This window comes from Centruroides vittatus, unplaced genomic scaffold, assembly GCF_030686945.1.
Source record: "Centruroides vittatus isolate TY-2023 unplaced genomic scaffold, ASM3068694v2 scaffold_654, whole genome shotgun sequence".
Lineage (NCBI taxonomy): Eukaryota > Metazoa > Arthropoda > Arachnida > Scorpiones > Buthidae > Centruroides > Centruroides vittatus.
Window position 1 is genome coordinate 768,114 of NW_027122714.1, and position 18,939 is coordinate 787,052.

Genomic DNA, 18,939 nt, shown 5'->3' on the forward strand with positions numbered 1-18,939 from the left:
TGGTAACTCATTAACGTAATTAATTAAGAAGCATTAAAATTCTTTGCTCGGCCGACCGTATTTTCGGTTACATTTTTACGCAGCCGGTCAATTACGTTTTTCCGCCGATTCGTGTTAGCATCTATTAGAATATTAGAAAAGTGAAAGAGTCGCCATCTGCCGGCAAGAATCGCAGCGAATTTTTTTCTTTTCTTAATAACTTATATATATATATATATTAAAACTTTATAATTATTAATTATATAAAATAAATTGTTTACAGTTTAAAAGATAATAAAAATTATTTGGAAACAATTATTAAATATTTAGCTAGGAAAGTAAACGAGTTTTTTGAAAGTAAAGATAAAAAATAAAGCACGAGATTAAAACTTAATCGAAAATTAATTAACTTTTTTAAAATTTTTCTAAGTATCGATTTATTTTATTCAATTTTTTATTTTTTTCCCCTTAAGTAAAATCGCCGTTAGATGTCGCTCCTGGCATGAGATTAGTCGAGGGGCGCATCACTTGTTGATCAAAATACCCAATAGTATCCAATACTGTATCATGTTCGATAGAACTATGAAAGAAATATTCCGTTTGAGAAAGGTACGGCCATTTTAATTACGCTAAATTCCAAACAAATGTAAAAAAATAAATAAATAAATAAATAAATAAAATTATTTATATCATTCTTAAGGCGCGCATTATATACGATTACATAAGTTGTGATAATAATAATAAGTTCACTTAATTTAAATATTAATTCTATTTACGACCGCTAGAGGACTACCGGGATCGATTATCGATTTCCGATCGATTGTAATAAGTGTGATATTGTGGTTTTTTTTTCTTTTTCGTCCCTTTAAGACTAGAGAGGTGTCCGGTTGCTATAGCAACGGATGGTAAACAATCTTCCATGATGAAACGTATATTCCGTTAAGTCGTATATATGTAATTTTTTTTTTTTTAATTTAAATTTTGCATGTTATTACTTGGTATAAAATCTATTATTGAATTAATACTTGTTATGGCACTGTTTGTAGCTGTTTAAATACGTAAACAATAGTTAAAAATGAACAATTGTGAGTCGAATCATCATTTATTGTTGGATAATTCCTTTGTTTAAAGCCTGTTAAGCGCTTGCGGAGATTACGCAAATTATATTTTTGTTTCCTTTATTATATAACAATTACCGGTAAAAACAATGCGAAACTGAGTGTTACGAATACAAATTATGCGATAATTTGTAATAAATATAACATAAATTACATCTATTCATATACAGATTAGCTCAAAAGTCAGTTAACCGTGTTTTGTTCTGTAAATACGAATCGTAAAGTAAGTTAAGTACAGCGCTTTAATTGGATATATTTAAGTACTCGAATAAGGCAACAGTTTAGTCTTAATGATTAACTGACTTTTGAACCACCCTGTATACTAATTCTACTAGTCAAAGTTACACTTAAAATCATTAAATTTATTACTATTAAGTAATTTATACAGCGGTTATGTCTATGAAATTCATTGTCATGTCTAACGGTTGAAGTTAAATTTTTGGGGGTGACAACGATTAAAATTTATATTTGATTGTTTGTCATATTTATATTTTGTTTTTTATTCGTTAAAATTTTGTATTTTGTTTATAATATTTGAGATTTCATTGGATCTTATCGTTAAAATTGGAACAATTCCAATTAAAATTGCTATTTTTTGCTTATTTTATTAATTACTGGGTGATTTACACTTCCTTTCGTTGAATTTAACAAATATAATGTTTCCATTCAGAGAAGTACTTTTGTATTTTTTTTTTCTTAATTTTCAATATGAATATTCTTGAATTTTTATTTTGTATTGGTTATTTTGCATTTTATATTAAAAATCCAAATATTTCCTCTCTTTCCAGCATAAACAATGGAATTAAGATATGTGCTTCTGGTTCTTTATTTTATATGTTAAGTATAAGTGGTCTAATTGGTCTGGTATAACTGGTATTTTTAACTAGGTCTTGCTATATCGAAGAGGTTCACTCCCTAACAAATTCGCACGTATTAAAAAGCCTTTATTGTAACCTCAACCTGTTAAGATCAAGATTTCAATAAAGATTTTTAATAGGAATTTAAGGTCAAGGATACAATAAAGATTTTTTTAAAACGTATTTGTGGGTTCACTCCCTTCGATATAACAAGACCTAGTTAAAAATAAAGCCCACGTAGACAAGTTATACACAACACAAACAATGGAAATTTCTCATTGTTAATTAATGTTCATAATAATCTTAATTATTGAAATTATATTTATAAAAATTAAAACGAAAATTTATCATCATTTATCATAGACATTTTCATATTATCGTTTATCGAAATTAAAAAATACTGCACTTAATTTTAACATTTACTAATTTATTTATAACGGCACAATTAATATCAATTAATTATGAAAGTAAGCGAGCCCAGAACACTAGAAGTAACATAAAAAGCAGAAATTAAACACAATGTAAATTCATTCATTTCACTCGTTTAAAATAGAAGAATTAAAACTGGAAATGCTATATACATTTTAAAAATTTATAAAATTTAAGCTGGAAAATATCGAATAATACGTTACCATTAATTAATTAATGTAAATCATTAATTGCATAAAAAATATAGATTATTAATAATTTAATATTGAAGAAGTATCAAAGTGGACCCAGGTAAAATTAGAAAGGAATCTAAAAGAAAAATTTACGATTTTCAAATATATTATGAGAAAGGAGCAACGTTATTCATTCGCTCGTGACACTCCTCCGGGTAAAAGTGGAAGAGTAGAATATTGATGTATGCAAGGAACAGACTCGCATGTGCAAATCAACACTAGGATCAACCGGTGGGCGACTTCCAAAAATCGATTACAAATTCACCAAAAGAGAACACAACTTGCTATCTTCTCACTTTATATTCTGACATTCTCGTCACTTTATTTACATTTTCTTTCGCCTGCTTATATTTATTCGCCTCCAATCAAATGCCTCTTTTCTGAAATAATATAGAACTTACCAACAACTAAACTAAATTTCTAATCTGCAGGGAGGCCCAGAAGATAGCTTTACAATATAGTGTGTGAACTACTTTATTTTTCGCTTCATTCTAGCAATTGAATTGCGGCTAGAAAGTTCCTGCCCTGTTTTAGACTATTCTAAAAAAATTATACACTTCGGTTAACCGTGTTTTGGGCTACCCTTTATATTATTTATAAAATTGTGTTTATTGTAACGCTTGTAATATATAACTTTTGAATATTTTCGTGCGCTTTTTCTGACTGTAAGTGTAATTCGTGGCGAGTTTAAGGAGAAAAAATGGGGCAATTTACGTCGCGGGGACGAAAAGAAAATACGTTTTTATTTGTCTGTGTTTTACACTCATTTGCATAACGGCCAATCGTAGAACGTTCTTCTCGTTTATTGACATAAAACGTATTTTATATTCATGCAATTCTGACAAGGTTTCCGCCTATAAAAAGTTGGGAGAAAGCGCAAGAAAAAAAAATTGAAATTTTCTATACTTTATAAAAATAAGTGTCGACAATATAATCTGCATAATTTACTATTATTGAAATATCTACTTTCTCCACTGTTCGATTCTGTTTTCGTTTTTCAGATAATGTCATCCCCATGTAAATTAGACATTAGGGATTTGATATGTGATGAAGAAATAGAATCGGTAATAAAGGCGTCGCCTCATAATTTATATTTAACTCGACATCCGAATGTTCCTGATAATGTAGAAGTAACAACAACAACAACAACAACAGTATTGTCCGGGTTGCAAAATCCCGCATTTGTTAAAGACACCGATAATTGTGCAGGTTACAATTGAGTTTAAATTTAAATTAATTGTGGGGTTTATAATTTAAAACCAAACTACTTCTGTTAAACTTTTTTTCAGATAGTGATGCCATGAAACGATCCACATCAACCGAAGATATAAAAGTTTCGGAAGATGATTTTAACGAAATTATCGCTCTGAGGCCGATGGATAGAAGAAGTAAGTGTACAGACAGACGGACGGTTTTATATTGTAGTGACTAAACCCTAAAACTTCTAATTATTATTACGTATAAAACGCTTTCGGAAGTGTAATTTAGCTTTAGTTCTTCGTTTATTTATAAAATAAAAGCTTAATTAATTATACGAAACGTTTAGCCAAATTTTTGGCCTGGTTTCGAATTTTTCGCTGTCGATATTCGTATTTTAACACCCCCCGAAAAACTCTCCAAGTTACCGTAAATGTGGCTTCACTGCATTGCGACGAAGTCGGTAGGGAAAGACGAAACTCGGGCGTCGATCGATTTTCCATCCGCATCTGAATAGAAATGATGTAGAAGGATGCTGTGGAATAGATGGGAGAAGGGGACAGCGTACAGCCATGATTACAACTTTTTTTCTCTCTTGTTTAAAAGATATTACATCCGTTATTATCACCTGTTTACCGATACGTGAGTTTATTTAACTGTATGAGCGTATAGAAAGTATAAAGTCGTCGTAATTATTAAAGATAATGCGTTGTTACAGGTACACAATCAGATAATTTAGAAGAAGATAAAGAGGAGATCTGGAGTAACACAGATGGACAACGACCAAACAGTTTTGTCGAAATAATGTCTAAAGTTGATAATCAAAATAGAAATCATCTCGTTCCCGAATCGACTTCCGTATCTTATCAACAGAATCATTGGTTAGTTGTATTTGTAAGTTATAATTTATATATTTACGGCTCCAAATTAAATAATACATGGTAAATTACAGTTTAAAATTCCTATCTTCGAGATAATCTATCATTTTACTACTTAATATTTAACCTAACTACAATTAATCTATAAATAGTTGTTTATTAATTTTTAATTGTTGAATTTTCTCCTCTAAGCCGAGAAAGTGTTGTTAAACAGTAATTAAGGTTCTCGACTGTCGTTTAACAATATTCACGAATCACTTGAATATTTTATTTCTGACACCCACTTATACACCGACGTAAACATTTTATTAACGTTTGTTTACAGAACAGTTCAAAATTTATACGTGCTTACTGAATTCTTTAAAAATTACAAAATTAATTAATTTTGTCTATACTTTGTGAAATTTATTAATATATTTAAAGGGAAAATATTTATTTAATTAACTAAAAGAATAAACAATAAATTTATTATAGGTCTGTACCAGTAAAATTTTATTATTTCTTTTTCTTCTGTCACTTTGATGTCTTGCAATATTGTCTATCTGTATCGATTTCGATCATTCGATACTTTCGATATCTGAAAATATTGTAAATAGATGCTGTGTGTAAATTTTCGAAATATTATTTAAATATTATACTAAAAATTAATTTTAAAAACCATTTCCAGGGCCGAAACGAATCGCGGTGCATACATAAGCCAAAGGATTCAAGCATTGACTCAGGCATTCAGTTTGAGAGCTCAGAGAATCAAAGAAAAAATTATACAGGCTCCAACCCCTTCTCCCTGTGAGTTCAGTCATTATTACTTTATACAACTGTAGAAAAATCTGGCTAACCATTTTTATTTTAGCCCCACCTCCGGAAGAACCAGAAAATCAGCAAAGTCGTCCCAGACTCCAGTCTCTGATACAACACGAGGATGACAGCTGGTTGGACCGTCCACCCACAGACGACAGCTGGTTGGACGAAATGGTGGACGTTTGGTGCTGTCAATTAAAGCGTCGTTACATCCCTACGTTTCCTAAAGTCCTGGATCCTCAAAGTGAGTAAAATGCGTATGTTACGGGAGATGAAAATGAAGATGGTGTCGTAAATCTCACACCTTTATTTTTCCTCAGGCAAACTTTACATATCTTGGCTATTAATAGTTACACTTTGTTACTTGTATAATGCCTGGGCCATCTTTCTCAGGGCTATTTTCCCATATCAGACAGAAGAAAATCTTCCCATTTTTCTCGGATTCGATTATTTCTCCGATCTAACCTATCTTATAGACATCGTTCTGTTTAAAGTTCGTGTTCAATACCTTCACGACGGATTTTGGGTGGTGAGTTCGCTAATTTCATCACGAAATTTTACTTATTTGCAGATTATCTTGTAAAATATCTGATTTCAGGACGATCCTGTTATGACAAGGAAACATTATTTCAAAAAGAGCATGTTTAAGGTACGTTTCTGTATATAGATTTTCGCCATGAATTGTTTACAACTGACTTCAGTAGTTTGTTCTTCTCTCAGATGGATTTGTTATCACTGTTACCGTTCGATTTACTGTATCTGAAATACGGAACTAAACCCTTACTTCGAATGCCAAGAATATTGAAAGTGAGTAAGACTTTTACTGCACTTTACTGTGTTTACGACAGTAAAATTCAAATTATAAATTTTGAAGATTAGTTAGTTTGATTTCTGAACAACAACACGATGACCCGAAAACAAGGTAACCGAAATACATTGTACACTTTTGTAACAACTAACTAATATGTAATTTTAAGGATGGGAAACTGCATTGACGAAATTTCTGCATCATGTTTCTAGAATAGCTTCATTATTGGACTTAGAGGATCTTGAAACGTTGCATGAAAGGGGGGGTTCTGTATTCGTATGGATGTTAGTGTCTGTGTGGGGGACACGATTTTGTTCACCCAATTTAAAGCTTAATAACTCCCGTGTCTTTTTTCGAAAATTTCTGAAATTTTGCAGAGAAATTTGGGTATTAAGAGCATCGATGCTATTTAATTTTGGTGGTTAAAGGTCGAGGAAGTGGGGTCGTCTGTCGTATCTCGAGTGGGGTCGGGTTTAATAACGACTTGTTAGCATTTAAATTTTTTTTTTTTTTATAAAACTCATCTCTATCCTTAAAATTAAGCTTTTTGCCATTTTATAATAATATAAAAAATTTTTAAAATAAAGTCTTATAAGAGATGACGCTACACACACAACTTGAGCTTTTTTGCCGGGAAAGTTACGCAACTCGTTGCTGGATTTTTATATGAAGCAACACGTTACGTCAAATAAAATTATGGAATATCCACTTCACATAACTCTCCTGGCTATTTTTAATTTTTATATAAATTTTTAGTTGCAGACGTTTTGGGAGTTCTTCAATAGAGTCGACGCCGTTGCCAAGTCCCCTTACGTTATCAGGTAAATTGCTTCTTAACTATTACACAGCAATCTTTTAAATATCTAACAAAATGATCCCGTCTTTGTCTATTGTAGAATCATCAGGACGTTAATCTACATGATGTATCTGATTCACCTCAATGCCTGCGCTTATTACGCCATGTCTTCTTGGGAAGGAATAGGTTCTAACAGTTGGGTCTTTAACGGGACGGGAAATGCGTAAGACGTGTTTTTATTGGGATGTTTAAAGTGACGATTGACTTTAAATGTAAAATTTCCTTTTCAGTTACATTCGCTGCTTTTACTTCGCTACCAAAACAGCAACGTCCATAGGAAAGAATCCGAAACCCTTAAACGAATTCGAATACGGTTTCATGACCGTTAGCTGGTTAATGGGGGTTTTCATCTTCGCTTTTTTAATTGGTCAGGTTAGTACTTCTGGAGGAAAAGGATTCTCCCGTAAATAATTGTAATTTATTTATGTTTAATCTCGTAGATAAGAGATATTGTAGCCACGGCCACTCAGAGCAAAACGCAATACAGACAGATGATGGATCAGACAGTTCAGTACATGAGAAATTTGAGTCTTCCTGAAGATCTACAAAGGAGGGTGAGATTGTGGCTGAATCACACTTGGGAACAGCAGAAAACTTTAAGTAAGATAAATTTTTATAGAATTTGTGAGACTAAAATCTCTTGAATATTTTAACTCGATAAATTTATATTGAGTCAAAATACTTCGGAGATATACCAAAATGTTGTCTTTTAGTCTTTAATTTGTGGATGCAATTTTTAATCACTTTTAATTTAAAAAATCGCGTAACTTCCGGTCTGGACCGGAAGTTCGTGTATAGTCAATCGAAACGTTGGGTTTCTAAGCTTTCCATATCCGGTCTCGATTTTCATCTATCTAGCTCCGTTCTCGAGATTAAGAGAGGATGGACAGACAATGGGAATGCATTGATTTGTAATTTTCAAATAGCACAGCTATAAATTCCCATTTGCGTCCGTCTGTCTGTTCTTCCTTAATCTCGAGAACGGAGCTAGACAGACGAAAATCGGACCAGATATAGAAAGCTTAATTTTTAAATGAAAATATGATTAAAAATTGCATTCAGGCATTGGGACCGTGTCACAGTAAATAATTGTTCGTTCAATATTACAATTATTCTGATTGCTTAATTTTAATCTCAATTCTGTTTGACTACTAAATTTTATGTCCTATAGTTAAACTTCTATTCACTTGTCAATTGCTTAAATTAATATTATTCAATTTTTAAATTGTACGTTAACGTAGATTATATTGTTAATACTTATTTAAAACTTTGTTACGTGTTTAGAAAAATTTGATTAATTTCTGTTCATCTAATATATGAGGATATAACTTATACCTTATTCTATACAAGCATAAAACTAATATTTTACGAGTACTTTCGGAGTAAATTAGTCCAAAAATGCTCATTAATATTAAAATTTTAAGCAGATAATAAGATACAGCCTTTCTATATTTAAAACTTTAATCAAAGAGAAAACGTTTGATCTTCTGTTTAAAAGAGTATTGAAAGCTTATAACATTGATGAAAGTATCATTTTCTCTTGAAATACAATGAATTTATTTCGACCGTTACTACCTAAATTACTTTCTACTTATAATTTGATTATTTATTCATTTATTAACGTCGAAATTCGGCTCAAAAATAGGCTGCGAGGAACAATACCTCTTTATTAGTTAGCAATGTTTGCGACTGTAAAATACTAGCAGTGACAAACAGACATTTAACAAATTTTTCTGCTGATTAAACATTTTATAAACTTTCTACCGACATGACATTAATTCGATGTTTTCGTATTTTTTTTTATCCTTAAAATAATGAATTTTTAAATAATACGTTAATTAAGAATAAGTTCAAAGTTTCAACTTTCGATAATACAGGCTTTAAAAGGTTAATAAATATATTCTGAAATAATTGGAAATACATTCATTGTTATGAACAGACACGAACAATGTATGTTAGCATAGCGTAAAATAATAGCTTATTCCGATATTTACCCTCTTCATTCAAAGTTTATTGTTCGTCGTAATGTCAAATTATGATAAACGATAGATAAAACAATCGAGCCATTAAAGTAATTATAGTTTCTTGTTTAGTTAATAAAGTCCGACGAAGGGTTTTACGTCGATCCATCAAACAATATTCATTTAAAATACAGTAATGGAATACTCTAATCTCTGTCAGTTTACTGATATAAAATAAATCCATTTTTAATTTCCCGGCTGTTATATATAACAGAGGGAAAGTATGGCGATCGATCAAAAAATGACTCTCCCAAAATTTTTAGATTTTTGAATTCGGAACCTTGAAACGTCGAGAAAAGCAAAAAATTCGTGTTTTTTTTTCTGTGTTATGGATGTTAGCGTGTGTGGGGGGCACAATTTTGTTCACCCTCTTTGAAGCTTTTTGTCGAAAATTTTTGAAATGTTGTAATCTCTATGCTGTTAAATTGTGATGGTTAAAGGTTGAGAGGATGGGGAGATAAAGAGAGTAGTGTGTCGTAACTTCAGTAGGGTCGGACATAACTCCTTCACACCTATACATGTGTTATACATGATAGAAAGTAAATCGATATACTGTAGATTAAATCAGAGCACGGAGTATTTCTAATCGCATAAGACGTACAGACAGCTGTTGGTAACAATCTTCACAGTTTTTGTTGACAGAAAGTGTTACCAACAGCTGTCTGTACGGTTGTAAATTAGCTCAGTTGTTTCTATTAAGAAACTGCTTTGTGTCACCGACAATTGTACAGCTGTTGGTAATACACTGTAAAATTGTTGGTGACATAAAGCAGTTTTTTATTAGAAACAACTAAGCACTAATACCGTAACGTTACTGTCGATTTTATATACTTATTATTTATCTACGACTAATATTAGGCTTACTTATAGTTTAAATAAATGAAATTATAACTTATACTGGTTTTCATTTATTGAAATATTTCAGAAAATTATTTTTATACAACGTTTAAAATTTATTAGTAAAACAGTAGCTATAAAAACTCTTCGTAAACTTAATTTTATTCACAAATTTCTAGTTAATTTCAAGAATGTCAAAATTTGTCAACACTTATAACAGCTTTGTAATTTCTTAAATTAGATAGTTACGGTTCAGCTTTATCCACATAAATGCAAAATCTTTACATCCGTAACGTCAAATTCGTGAGATGTAACAAGTTACATTCCAATAAGCGTAGGATAAATGAGAGTGAGATAGTGAAAAAGTTCTATTATTGTAAAAATAAATTTTATTTTAAAAAGCTGACCGAACTAGTGTCTTCTTATCGATTCAAACAACACAATAACCAGTAAAATAATAGTGTTTTCCGAAAAACATATTCGAAAAAACAAAATGTAATTTCCTGCTAATTCACCCTCAGAGCTGGTGAACAGTGTATAATGAATACTTTACCAGTCTACTCTGTTATTTTTTGACCGATTACAGATTAAACTTATTATTCAAGCTTCTATAAAATTATATACAAGAAACAAAAGTCTTCCGCCAATCTTAAGACTTTCCAGGCTACGGAAAACATAAGCGTGGGTAAAACGTTCTGCTAGTTAGAAACAGGAACATTCCATTTTTACTTTCCCAGCCGTTATAGGTTATATAACAGTGGAAAAGTATGGCGATCGGTCAGAAAACGACCCCCCAAGATTTTTAGTTTTTGTGCTTAGGACATCTTGAAACGTAGAGAAATGAAAAACAATTTGGGAGTAAGTTCTGTATGTATGGATACAAAAATTGGAACATGGATATAAAATCGTGCCTCCACACACTTAATGTGGTGGGGCGCACGATTTTGTTCACTCTGTTTGAAGCTTAATATCTCCCGTGCTTTAAGTCAGAATTTTCTGAAATTTTGCCGGGAGGCTTGTGTATTAGGGGGATCGACGCTATTAAATTTTGGTGATTAAAGATCGAGGGGTGGGGAGATAATGAGGGTCGTGTGTATCGCCAATAGGATCAGACTTAATGACGATTTTACTCGTTATTAGTATTTATGATTTTGTATAAAACCCATACCTCAAATTTAAGCTTTTTGCCGTTTTATAATAGTTAAAATATAAATATTTTTTATAAGGTTACAATTTTTCGTGAATACTCAGAATATATTTTCTTCATAATTGAAGTTTAGACTATATTTACAAAAAACAATAATTTTTGTAAATGTTTTGTAAACAATAAATTGTAACCTTACACAAATGAAGTAGAAAAATTCGTATCTACCACTAGAGGGCCAGAAGCAGTTTTAAAATGGATAAGGAGAATATGGTGAGAAGAATTCGTGTTTTTTAATGTAAAAAGTGTCAGATCCTACAGTGAAAGGCTGACACTTGATCATTTTTAACATTGTGAATTTTTTACGTTTTTTTACCTTTGTTTTTAAGAAGTATTTTCTTCAAAAAAACCATGTTAACTGTTACTTCTGTGGTGGTGTAAAAAAGGATTAAAAGATAGACTCAAAAATATTGTTTTTTGTAAATAGTCTAAATTTCAAGTATGAATAAAATTTTTTAATAAAATATGATAATAGATGGCGCCACCCAAATTTTAAATGTTACCGGGAAAAGTTGAGAAACTCGTCCGTTTATTTCATTTATTTTTACAACAATAGCGCGTAAACAACACACATAGTCAGCATGATTTTCAGTTACTACAATATATTAATACGAGGCGCTACTGTTTAGTTTATACTTTATACAGTAATTACACGTGTTCACCATCTCACCCTCATTTATCCCAATGATTTTCTTTCTTTACTCTTTTATAAATAATCGCGTAATGTTAGGCAGGACATTAAAATAATGCGCTGTTTATTCACTGCGTTATCAAACATATTACTTAGCGGTTTTTTATTCTATAAAATATTTATTTTTAATTCTAATTTATGACCTTACATTCCTATTGATAAAACTAAAATATTTCTTTTCAGACGAAGGTGCAATTTTGGATTCTCTTCCTCGCAAGATGAAAACGGATGTTGCTATTAATGTTCATTACAACACTCTAATTAAAGTTCAACTGTTTAAGGTAACTTATTTTTCTTCATCGGCTCATTGTAAATTTAAAAAAAAAACACCAAGATCAGCATTAATATTATTTTCTATACTTCTCTTAATTGTAAACAATTATAAGTTTTTATATACAGGATTCCGTGTGTTGTTATTAAATTTTGTTCGTAATTTCACGACGTTAATTAAGTTATTTGTTCTCTGCTACTTTTTGCATTCTGGTTTATCTATTAAGAAGGTAATCTCTCCGAAACTGTATTTATTATCGTCGTAGATTAAGAAAAGTTTGCAATTATAAATCTACAAAATTACAAAGATACCTTCAATCATTAAAGCTTATGTTTTCGTTTGCATTCAAAGATATGATTATTAAGCATTTAAATAATTCAACTTTCCATATTGTCATTTATATATCTAATGTGTTTATTAACTATTCGTGAATCTCTATAACTAAAAGTAAAGATTGATAAATTCTATTAGAGGAAGACAAAATATTTGATTCTTTTATAGAAACTTTGCTTGAAATCTTCCTAAACTGAAAAATCTACATGAAATTTTAGGTTTATAGTAATAAGTATATATACAGTAACTTTATTATTTTAATTATTATTTAAGTAACTTTTAAAGTAGTTTAACTTTGATCTTAACAAACGGGAGAGTGCATAAACTTAAGGCAAGCTTCGAAGGCCCTTATATAATTAAGCGTATGGCTGCATATTATACATTACGTAAAGTATGTAGAAGAATTTGTTATATTTATTTATTTATTTATTTAAGTTATTCATGTATTAAATTATTTAGAGTGTAATTAGAACCACACTTCTTAGTAGATATGTATGAGAAATTTCATTAAAACATAACACTTATAAATTAATAAATAGCTGAATTAAGTTACAATTACTAAAATATTTATGATCTCACGTAGACATCCGACCCTGAATTATTCTAATGATAAAAGGATTGCCTATCGGGCGAGAACTTCACTAATTAATATAATAGATACTAAGTAATTTGGACTAAAGGTAGGCAGTTAAGCCGCCATCTTGTACTAAATCTAATAATCGTATTAATTATTGAATTAATTTCAATAATTAATTTAGATTATTCTGGAAGAAAAGATTGATCCAGAGCGGAACTAGAACCTGCAAGTTCTGTTTACATAGTATCTATTATATTAATTAGACAAAGTTCTAGTCCGACAGTTAATCCGTCTTTATCATTTGGTCATTATGACCTCATCATTTAAATAACTGCTTATATAAACAATTACTTAATTAAGTAATTGAGATGGTGTATTAAATTAAGATAATACAATAGAAGCGCTTTCAGTTTAATTTTAAGGCTATTTACAACTTTTATAAATATTTTTATTTCCTAAAATAAGCAAAACTCGAGTAAATAATACATTTAACATAAACTCATTTTAAATCATTGACATTTTCTTGTTTTTATAAAAATAACCTTAATGTATAACAGTAAAATAGTCCCACATTAAAATTATATCTGCTAAATTTTGCACCAGAATATCTACTTATACAAACGATAGCTAACATACAATGCTAAGTTAAACGTGCATAAAAGTAGTATTGCACAGTGCTAGTTTTCTCCCGATGGTTGAAATTGGAATTAACTTTTTCGCGAGAAATTGTTTTGCTATTTTTGGAAAACATATCCTCCAAATTTCATTATAATCTGTTTATTAAAAAAGCTGGATAGAGTTTCGAATAAACTAAAAGTTTAAATTTAGACAGCAACACATACGTCGTAAGTTTTATTGAAGTCGTGGTAAAATATTGAGAGCAAGCTCAAGAAAAACAAAACTTCATTACAATAAATTCATTTAACAAAAATCAAATAAACAATCAGATTTCGAGGCAAACGGACCAAAGAGTCACGCTCTGCACCCTGGTAAACCCCAAATTAATGTTTTTTGCTTGCTAGTCAGATAGCAGGGAATGACAATTTCATTGGTCAGATAGACAGGAATTAATGCTTTTCAATAAAAAGTAGTCGTTGAATTCTGCCTGCACGAGAAGATAATTCGAAATATTTTTGCTCATGTTAACTTAAACGTACCCGAATACCAATCAAATTTTGCAAGAAATGGGCCAAATACTTAAAATCGGCACCCTCGGTGGAAGGGTTGAATTTAATTCATCAAAACTAGTCGTTGACCTCCCGGATGAGAGGATGGTTCCTGCAAAGTTTCGTTGTGTTTGCTTGAATCGCGTCGAATGTATAAAGAACAAACTAACAAACTTTATACTGTATATTAAATTAAGTTTCATTATTATGCCTTTGTGTCCTTTTTAACTCTATTTAAAATTTATTTTGTATACTAGTACTTTCTATATATTAACAGGACTTATTATACAGATGAACTAAATAGAAAACATTATTTTTGATCTGTAAGACTAAATATCTGCATCCATAATTTCCAGTATAATAAGTCCTGTTAATATATAGAAAGTACTAGTATACAAAATAAATTTTAAATTAAGTTTCTTTTGAAATAGAGTTGTCATACTCACGGAATATTCAAAATTTCTGGTATTACTACTCTTCAATCTACATCCATGAATACAGAAATGATAAGTACTTATATAATTGATAAGGACATTAAATTACAATCGTGAATTATAACAAACTTAATTCGTGGAACAATATCACGAATCTTTTCACTTTACGCATTAACTTCAAGAGAAATTACTCAGAAAGAAGTCATAGAATTTAATATATTTTTAAACGAAATATAAGCAAATGCATTGCTCTTATGATATCTTTTTTTATATATTTAATATTGACTTTTGATAAATAATATAGGACTGTGATAAAGCGCTGTTGAGAGATTTAGTTCTGAAATTGAAACCCGTATTATTTTTACCTGGAGATTACATTTGCATGAAGGTAAATTGTTTGTTTTTCTAACGTCTTAAAGTCGCTACAGATCTCAGTTACCCTTTTGTTCGTTTATATTTAACAGGGAGAAGTCGGTAAAGAGATGTATATTGTGAACAAGGGATTAGTCCAAGTCATGGGAGGAGAAAATGGAGACGTGGTCTTAGCCACACTATCGGAGGGAAGCGTTTTCGGAGAGATAAGGTAATTTTCAATTATTTATCTTTTTAAAATTTCCTTTTAAATTCAACCGATATATTCCAACAGTTTACTCGGTATTCCGGGATGCAACAGAAGGACTGCCGACGTTCGATCGAGAGGATTTTCTAATTTGTTCGTTCTTAGCAAATCTGATCTTTGGGATGCTTTAAAAAATTATCCCGAGGCACAAAATATACTTAGGAAAAAAGCCAAGTTTGTTTCGCTTTTACTAATATTAATATAAACATACATTATTCATAAAGCACTTAAACTTTTTTCAGATCTTTAATCAAACAAAACGAAGCCTTGAGTAGAAAGGAGAATTCTAAAAAACTTAACGCTGAAGTCATCATCAAGGAACCAACTAGTAAACCCGCTACTCCAAAACTAGTCAAAACCGTGATTCAAGTAAGAATAATCATTACTTTACCCTCAATTCTAACCCTAATACCTGATCCCGTTATGACGTTTCAATTAGGTCGTCCCACCCGATTCTAAATTTGGCCAGATGATGCGAAAGAAATCTTCGTCGAAGTCCCAGGCAACTCTCCAAGATCCGCCGAAAGAGGAAAATAAAGTCGACGTTGAAAACAAGAATCCCAATAAAGATAAAGAAGAGACCAAAGATATTCAGAAGGTAAAGAAAATCGAAGCCGGAGAAGATAAAGAAATGACGAAAAATGTCGAATCCGCGACTCCTATCAAAGATTCTAGCCAATTCATCAACAATATTCTTCAACTCGTACCCAGTAAACAATCTGAAAGCGCGGTTAAAGAGGAATTCTCTTCTTCGTCTCTGTCCTCGTCCATTGTCAGTTTAAGGTCCTTGTTTCGTATGTCCAGCAGCAGTTCCGATATCAGCCAATCGGATTCGGAAATTCCTCCGACTGCTTCGTTTCGTCCATCCAGTAGCACGAGTAGCGTCAACGGTTACGATAACCTGGCTTTCTCCCCCCAAATTTGCAGTTCGAGTAGAAAGTCAAGCACAATTAGCATTGATTCCTGTTAAATTCTAAATTTAAATTTGTTAAATTTTTCCTCCCAGACAATATACGTGTGGATTTATATAGTGTAATATTAACACTACGACGAACGTGCCTCAATGTGAACTTAATTGTGATATCAATTAAAATCGTGAATTTATATAAAATTTGAAGAGTAAAATCAAAAAATTTTAACGTTTTATACATTGATATCAATTTGAAACAAAGGCATGCAAATTCTTAAATATGAACCTTTTATTTTTATTAAAAAACGATAATTAAAGCTAATCAATTTCGTAAAATATAAGGTTACTTATGCATCCGTTCACAAATAATAACGTTACAAGTAATGCAGTATTCATGTTTTTGTACGTATTGTAACCAGCAACAATTATATTTATGATATATTTTAACTTATAAATAAATTGTTTTTTGCTTTTAATACGTAAAAGAAACTGTTTATATAGGTGTTATTTTAATAAAATTACAATTGTTTTAATATTTCTGTTGAGACGATTCAATAAATGAAAGTAACAGCTATTTGCGTAAGTGATTACTCTTATTGAATTAGTTTGTGCTTGTTTTTGTTAACTCGAAAATAGAATTCATTTATGCGCTTGTTTGTTAATTTAATTTGAACAAACTGCACATATCAGCTGATTACAATGTACAGTACTTTATTAGATTCACAGACAGCAGCATTAGCTGCAAAGGTCAAGAAACAGTATACGAAGAAGCCTAGATTTCGTAAACACACGTGTTAATCTTTACTTTCGCATGTAAACCCATTAAAAATCTCAGAAAAGATGCTAAGATAATTTCTGCATCAGGTTTAGGTCGTGAGAAATTAAAGAAAAAAAAAATCAGACTAGCTTTACCCAAGAAACAATTTTCATTAAAATCGATCGGGTACAAGAAGCCAAGTTCCAAACTACAGTACTATACATTCAAATATACAATCCTCAGGATTTGAAACGCATCATAAACAGCAATGTTTTATTGAAAAATCAATGAATGAAATCAGTAATCTATTCCCCTTAATCCAGCTGCCTTAATCTAATGAATTCTACAAGTTGTGAATTGTGGATTTCATTAGATTAGGGATTGTGGATTATGTTTATGGTGTGGTTATTTGCTTAATGGTTAAGGCTGTGTTAGTATCAAAATTTTATTTAAATTGAATATTATTTACAATACATTGATAATGTTTTGATTATGTTTCATATACTAAAAGACAATACTTTCGAAAATACTAATGTCACAATTTTCAACAACTTTAATAGGCGCTATTGCAGCTAACAACACACTTGCTCTCCATTGGATATTAATTTAGATTATAATTTTATATTTTAAAATATAGAAAACTGAAAAAATATTATTTAGAAATAGAAAAATTTACACCTTAAGAACTTGTTAATGAATATTTGACAAAATAAATGTTACAATTCAAATTTTATAACTTCGTAGTTACGAAATTTGAATTGTAAAAATAAGAACACAATTGTGACGTGCAATTATTTATTGTGACATCGTCACAATGCCGGGGTTTGCAATTTTTAATTTATTTCATTTGGAAATATATGCCTTCCACCTCAAATTAGTAGTGGCTTGCCCTTGTTTACATCATACTTTTTCGTTAGAAATGAAGTTGTGCCAGTCATCTATATAGCTACTTTCGGGAGGAATTTTCAATTGAAATAACGTGAATTTCAAATTAAACAATTGCAATTTTATAAGTCCAAGGTTCTATTAAGAATATTACAATTTATAATGTCCTTAATACAGCTGTAGACTATATTCAAAGGAGCTAAATAGTGAAAGGAAACATTCCTGTATACGTTACCCTTTCACTTTATATCTCGCGAAGGGTGACGTTTACGGATATGCTTCCATTGACTTTTTTGCTTCTTTGGATCGGTCTACAGCTCAGTCAAGCTTCCAACAGTGTCATTCACATCTGCAAGTGTACCTAATTCATATTTTTAAATTTCGTAATAAAAACATACTACTCACCAAATGTTAAAATGAAAGTATTTTCTTGAATTGTGAGGAAGAGAAATTCCACTAATTCTGTTAATAAATTAAAAAATTCAAGCATTATTTAATTAAATTATTCCTTGTGGAATATATAATAAATTTTCTTAAGTATTATGCTTACGAAATGGCGTTGTTTACACTGTTTTACAGTATTTGTCGAGTGAAAGATAAGAGAAAATGGCGGATTCAGAAACAGACGATACTTCTTACAGCATTCCGAACATGCGCAGATAGAAGTTTCATTAAGAATTTAATCGGAATTGTAATGATGTAAACCATTAAATGAAACAACATAAATAAATTTTATAAATTATTTAATTAAGTAATTAGAAAATTAATAAATAAACGGCTAGAATGTATATTGTGCCGGCTTTCTTAAAACGCTGTTTCCGTTGGATGGCATTGAAATCTCAGGAGATATTTACCCGTGGGGTGGCGCCAATATCATTAGCGGCATTTTTTACCATTGTAAACGAGATTTATATAGCGAAAAATAACGACTTTTTTTTAGCTTGCATTTACGAGAAATTTTTTAATATTTATGTCATGGAAAACACTTAACTAATTACAGTCAAACTTCAAAGTTAGGCAACTGTTGATTCACTTCGAAAATTGACACTAAATCGAGGTGTGTAGTGTTGTCTACACGCAA

At 30.7% G+C, this 18,939-nt stretch overlaps 1 protein-coding gene and 1 long non-coding RNA gene across 4 annotated transcripts; one reads left to right on the forward strand and one right to left on the reverse strand.

Annotated features, from left to right (window-relative positions):
- Positions 1-501: 501 nt before the first annotated feature.
- On the forward strand, positions 502-16,792 carry LOC136989561 (cyclic nucleotide-gated channel beta-3-like). 3 transcript variants are annotated; one of them, XM_067287776.1, is made up of 19 exons: positions 502-588; positions 3,618-3,825; positions 3,906-4,004; positions 4,532-4,694; positions 5,359-5,477; positions 5,542-5,733; positions 5,810-6,018; positions 6,088-6,138; positions 6,210-6,296; positions 7,054-7,118; positions 7,194-7,316; positions 7,384-7,525; positions 7,594-7,753; positions 12,090-12,187; positions 14,992-15,075; positions 15,152-15,270; positions 15,334-15,480; positions 15,549-15,675; positions 15,746-16,792. In XM_067287776.1, exons 1-19 carry the CDS (start codon positions 547-549, stop codon positions 16,274-16,276), a joined length of 2,766 nt encoding a protein of 921 aa, XP_067143877.1. In that variant the 5' UTR covers positions 502-546; the 3' UTR covers positions 16,277-16,792. The 3 variants fall into 3 exon arrangements, with proteins under 3 accessions (XP_067143877.1, XP_067143878.1, XP_067143879.1); XM_067287777.1 differs by lacking the exon at positions 502-588 and having other exon boundaries at positions 3,811-3,825; positions 3,910-4,004; XM_067287778.1 differs by lacking the exons at positions 502-588; positions 3,618-3,825; positions 3,906-4,004 and adding an exon at positions 4,304-4,455.
- On the reverse strand, positions 4,740-18,522 carry LOC136989562 (uncharacterized). The gene is made up of 3 exons (XR_010882928.1): positions 18,409-18,522; positions 18,264-18,320; positions 4,740-5,268 (listed from the first exon to the last, which is right to left on the reverse strand). It is a non-coding gene; the product is annotated as an uncharacterized lncRNA (long non-coding RNA).
- Between the last annotated feature and the right edge of the window lie 417 nt (positions 18,523-18,939).

Excerpts from the sequence above, each read along its gene's own strand:
- LOC136989561 (XM_067287776.1), top strand. The coding sequence starts at position 547 with ATGTTCGATAGAACTATGAAAGAAATATTCCGTTTGAGAAAG. Across the intron at positions 15,271-15,333 it reads AGCGTTTTCGGAGAGATAAG|TTTACTCGGTATTCCGGGAT; the intron begins GTAATTTTCAAT and ends ATATTCCAACAG. Across the intron at positions 15,481-15,548 it reads ATACTTAGGAAAAAAGCCAA|ATCTTTAATCAAACAAAACG; the intron begins GTTTGTTTCGCT and ends AACTTTTTTCAG.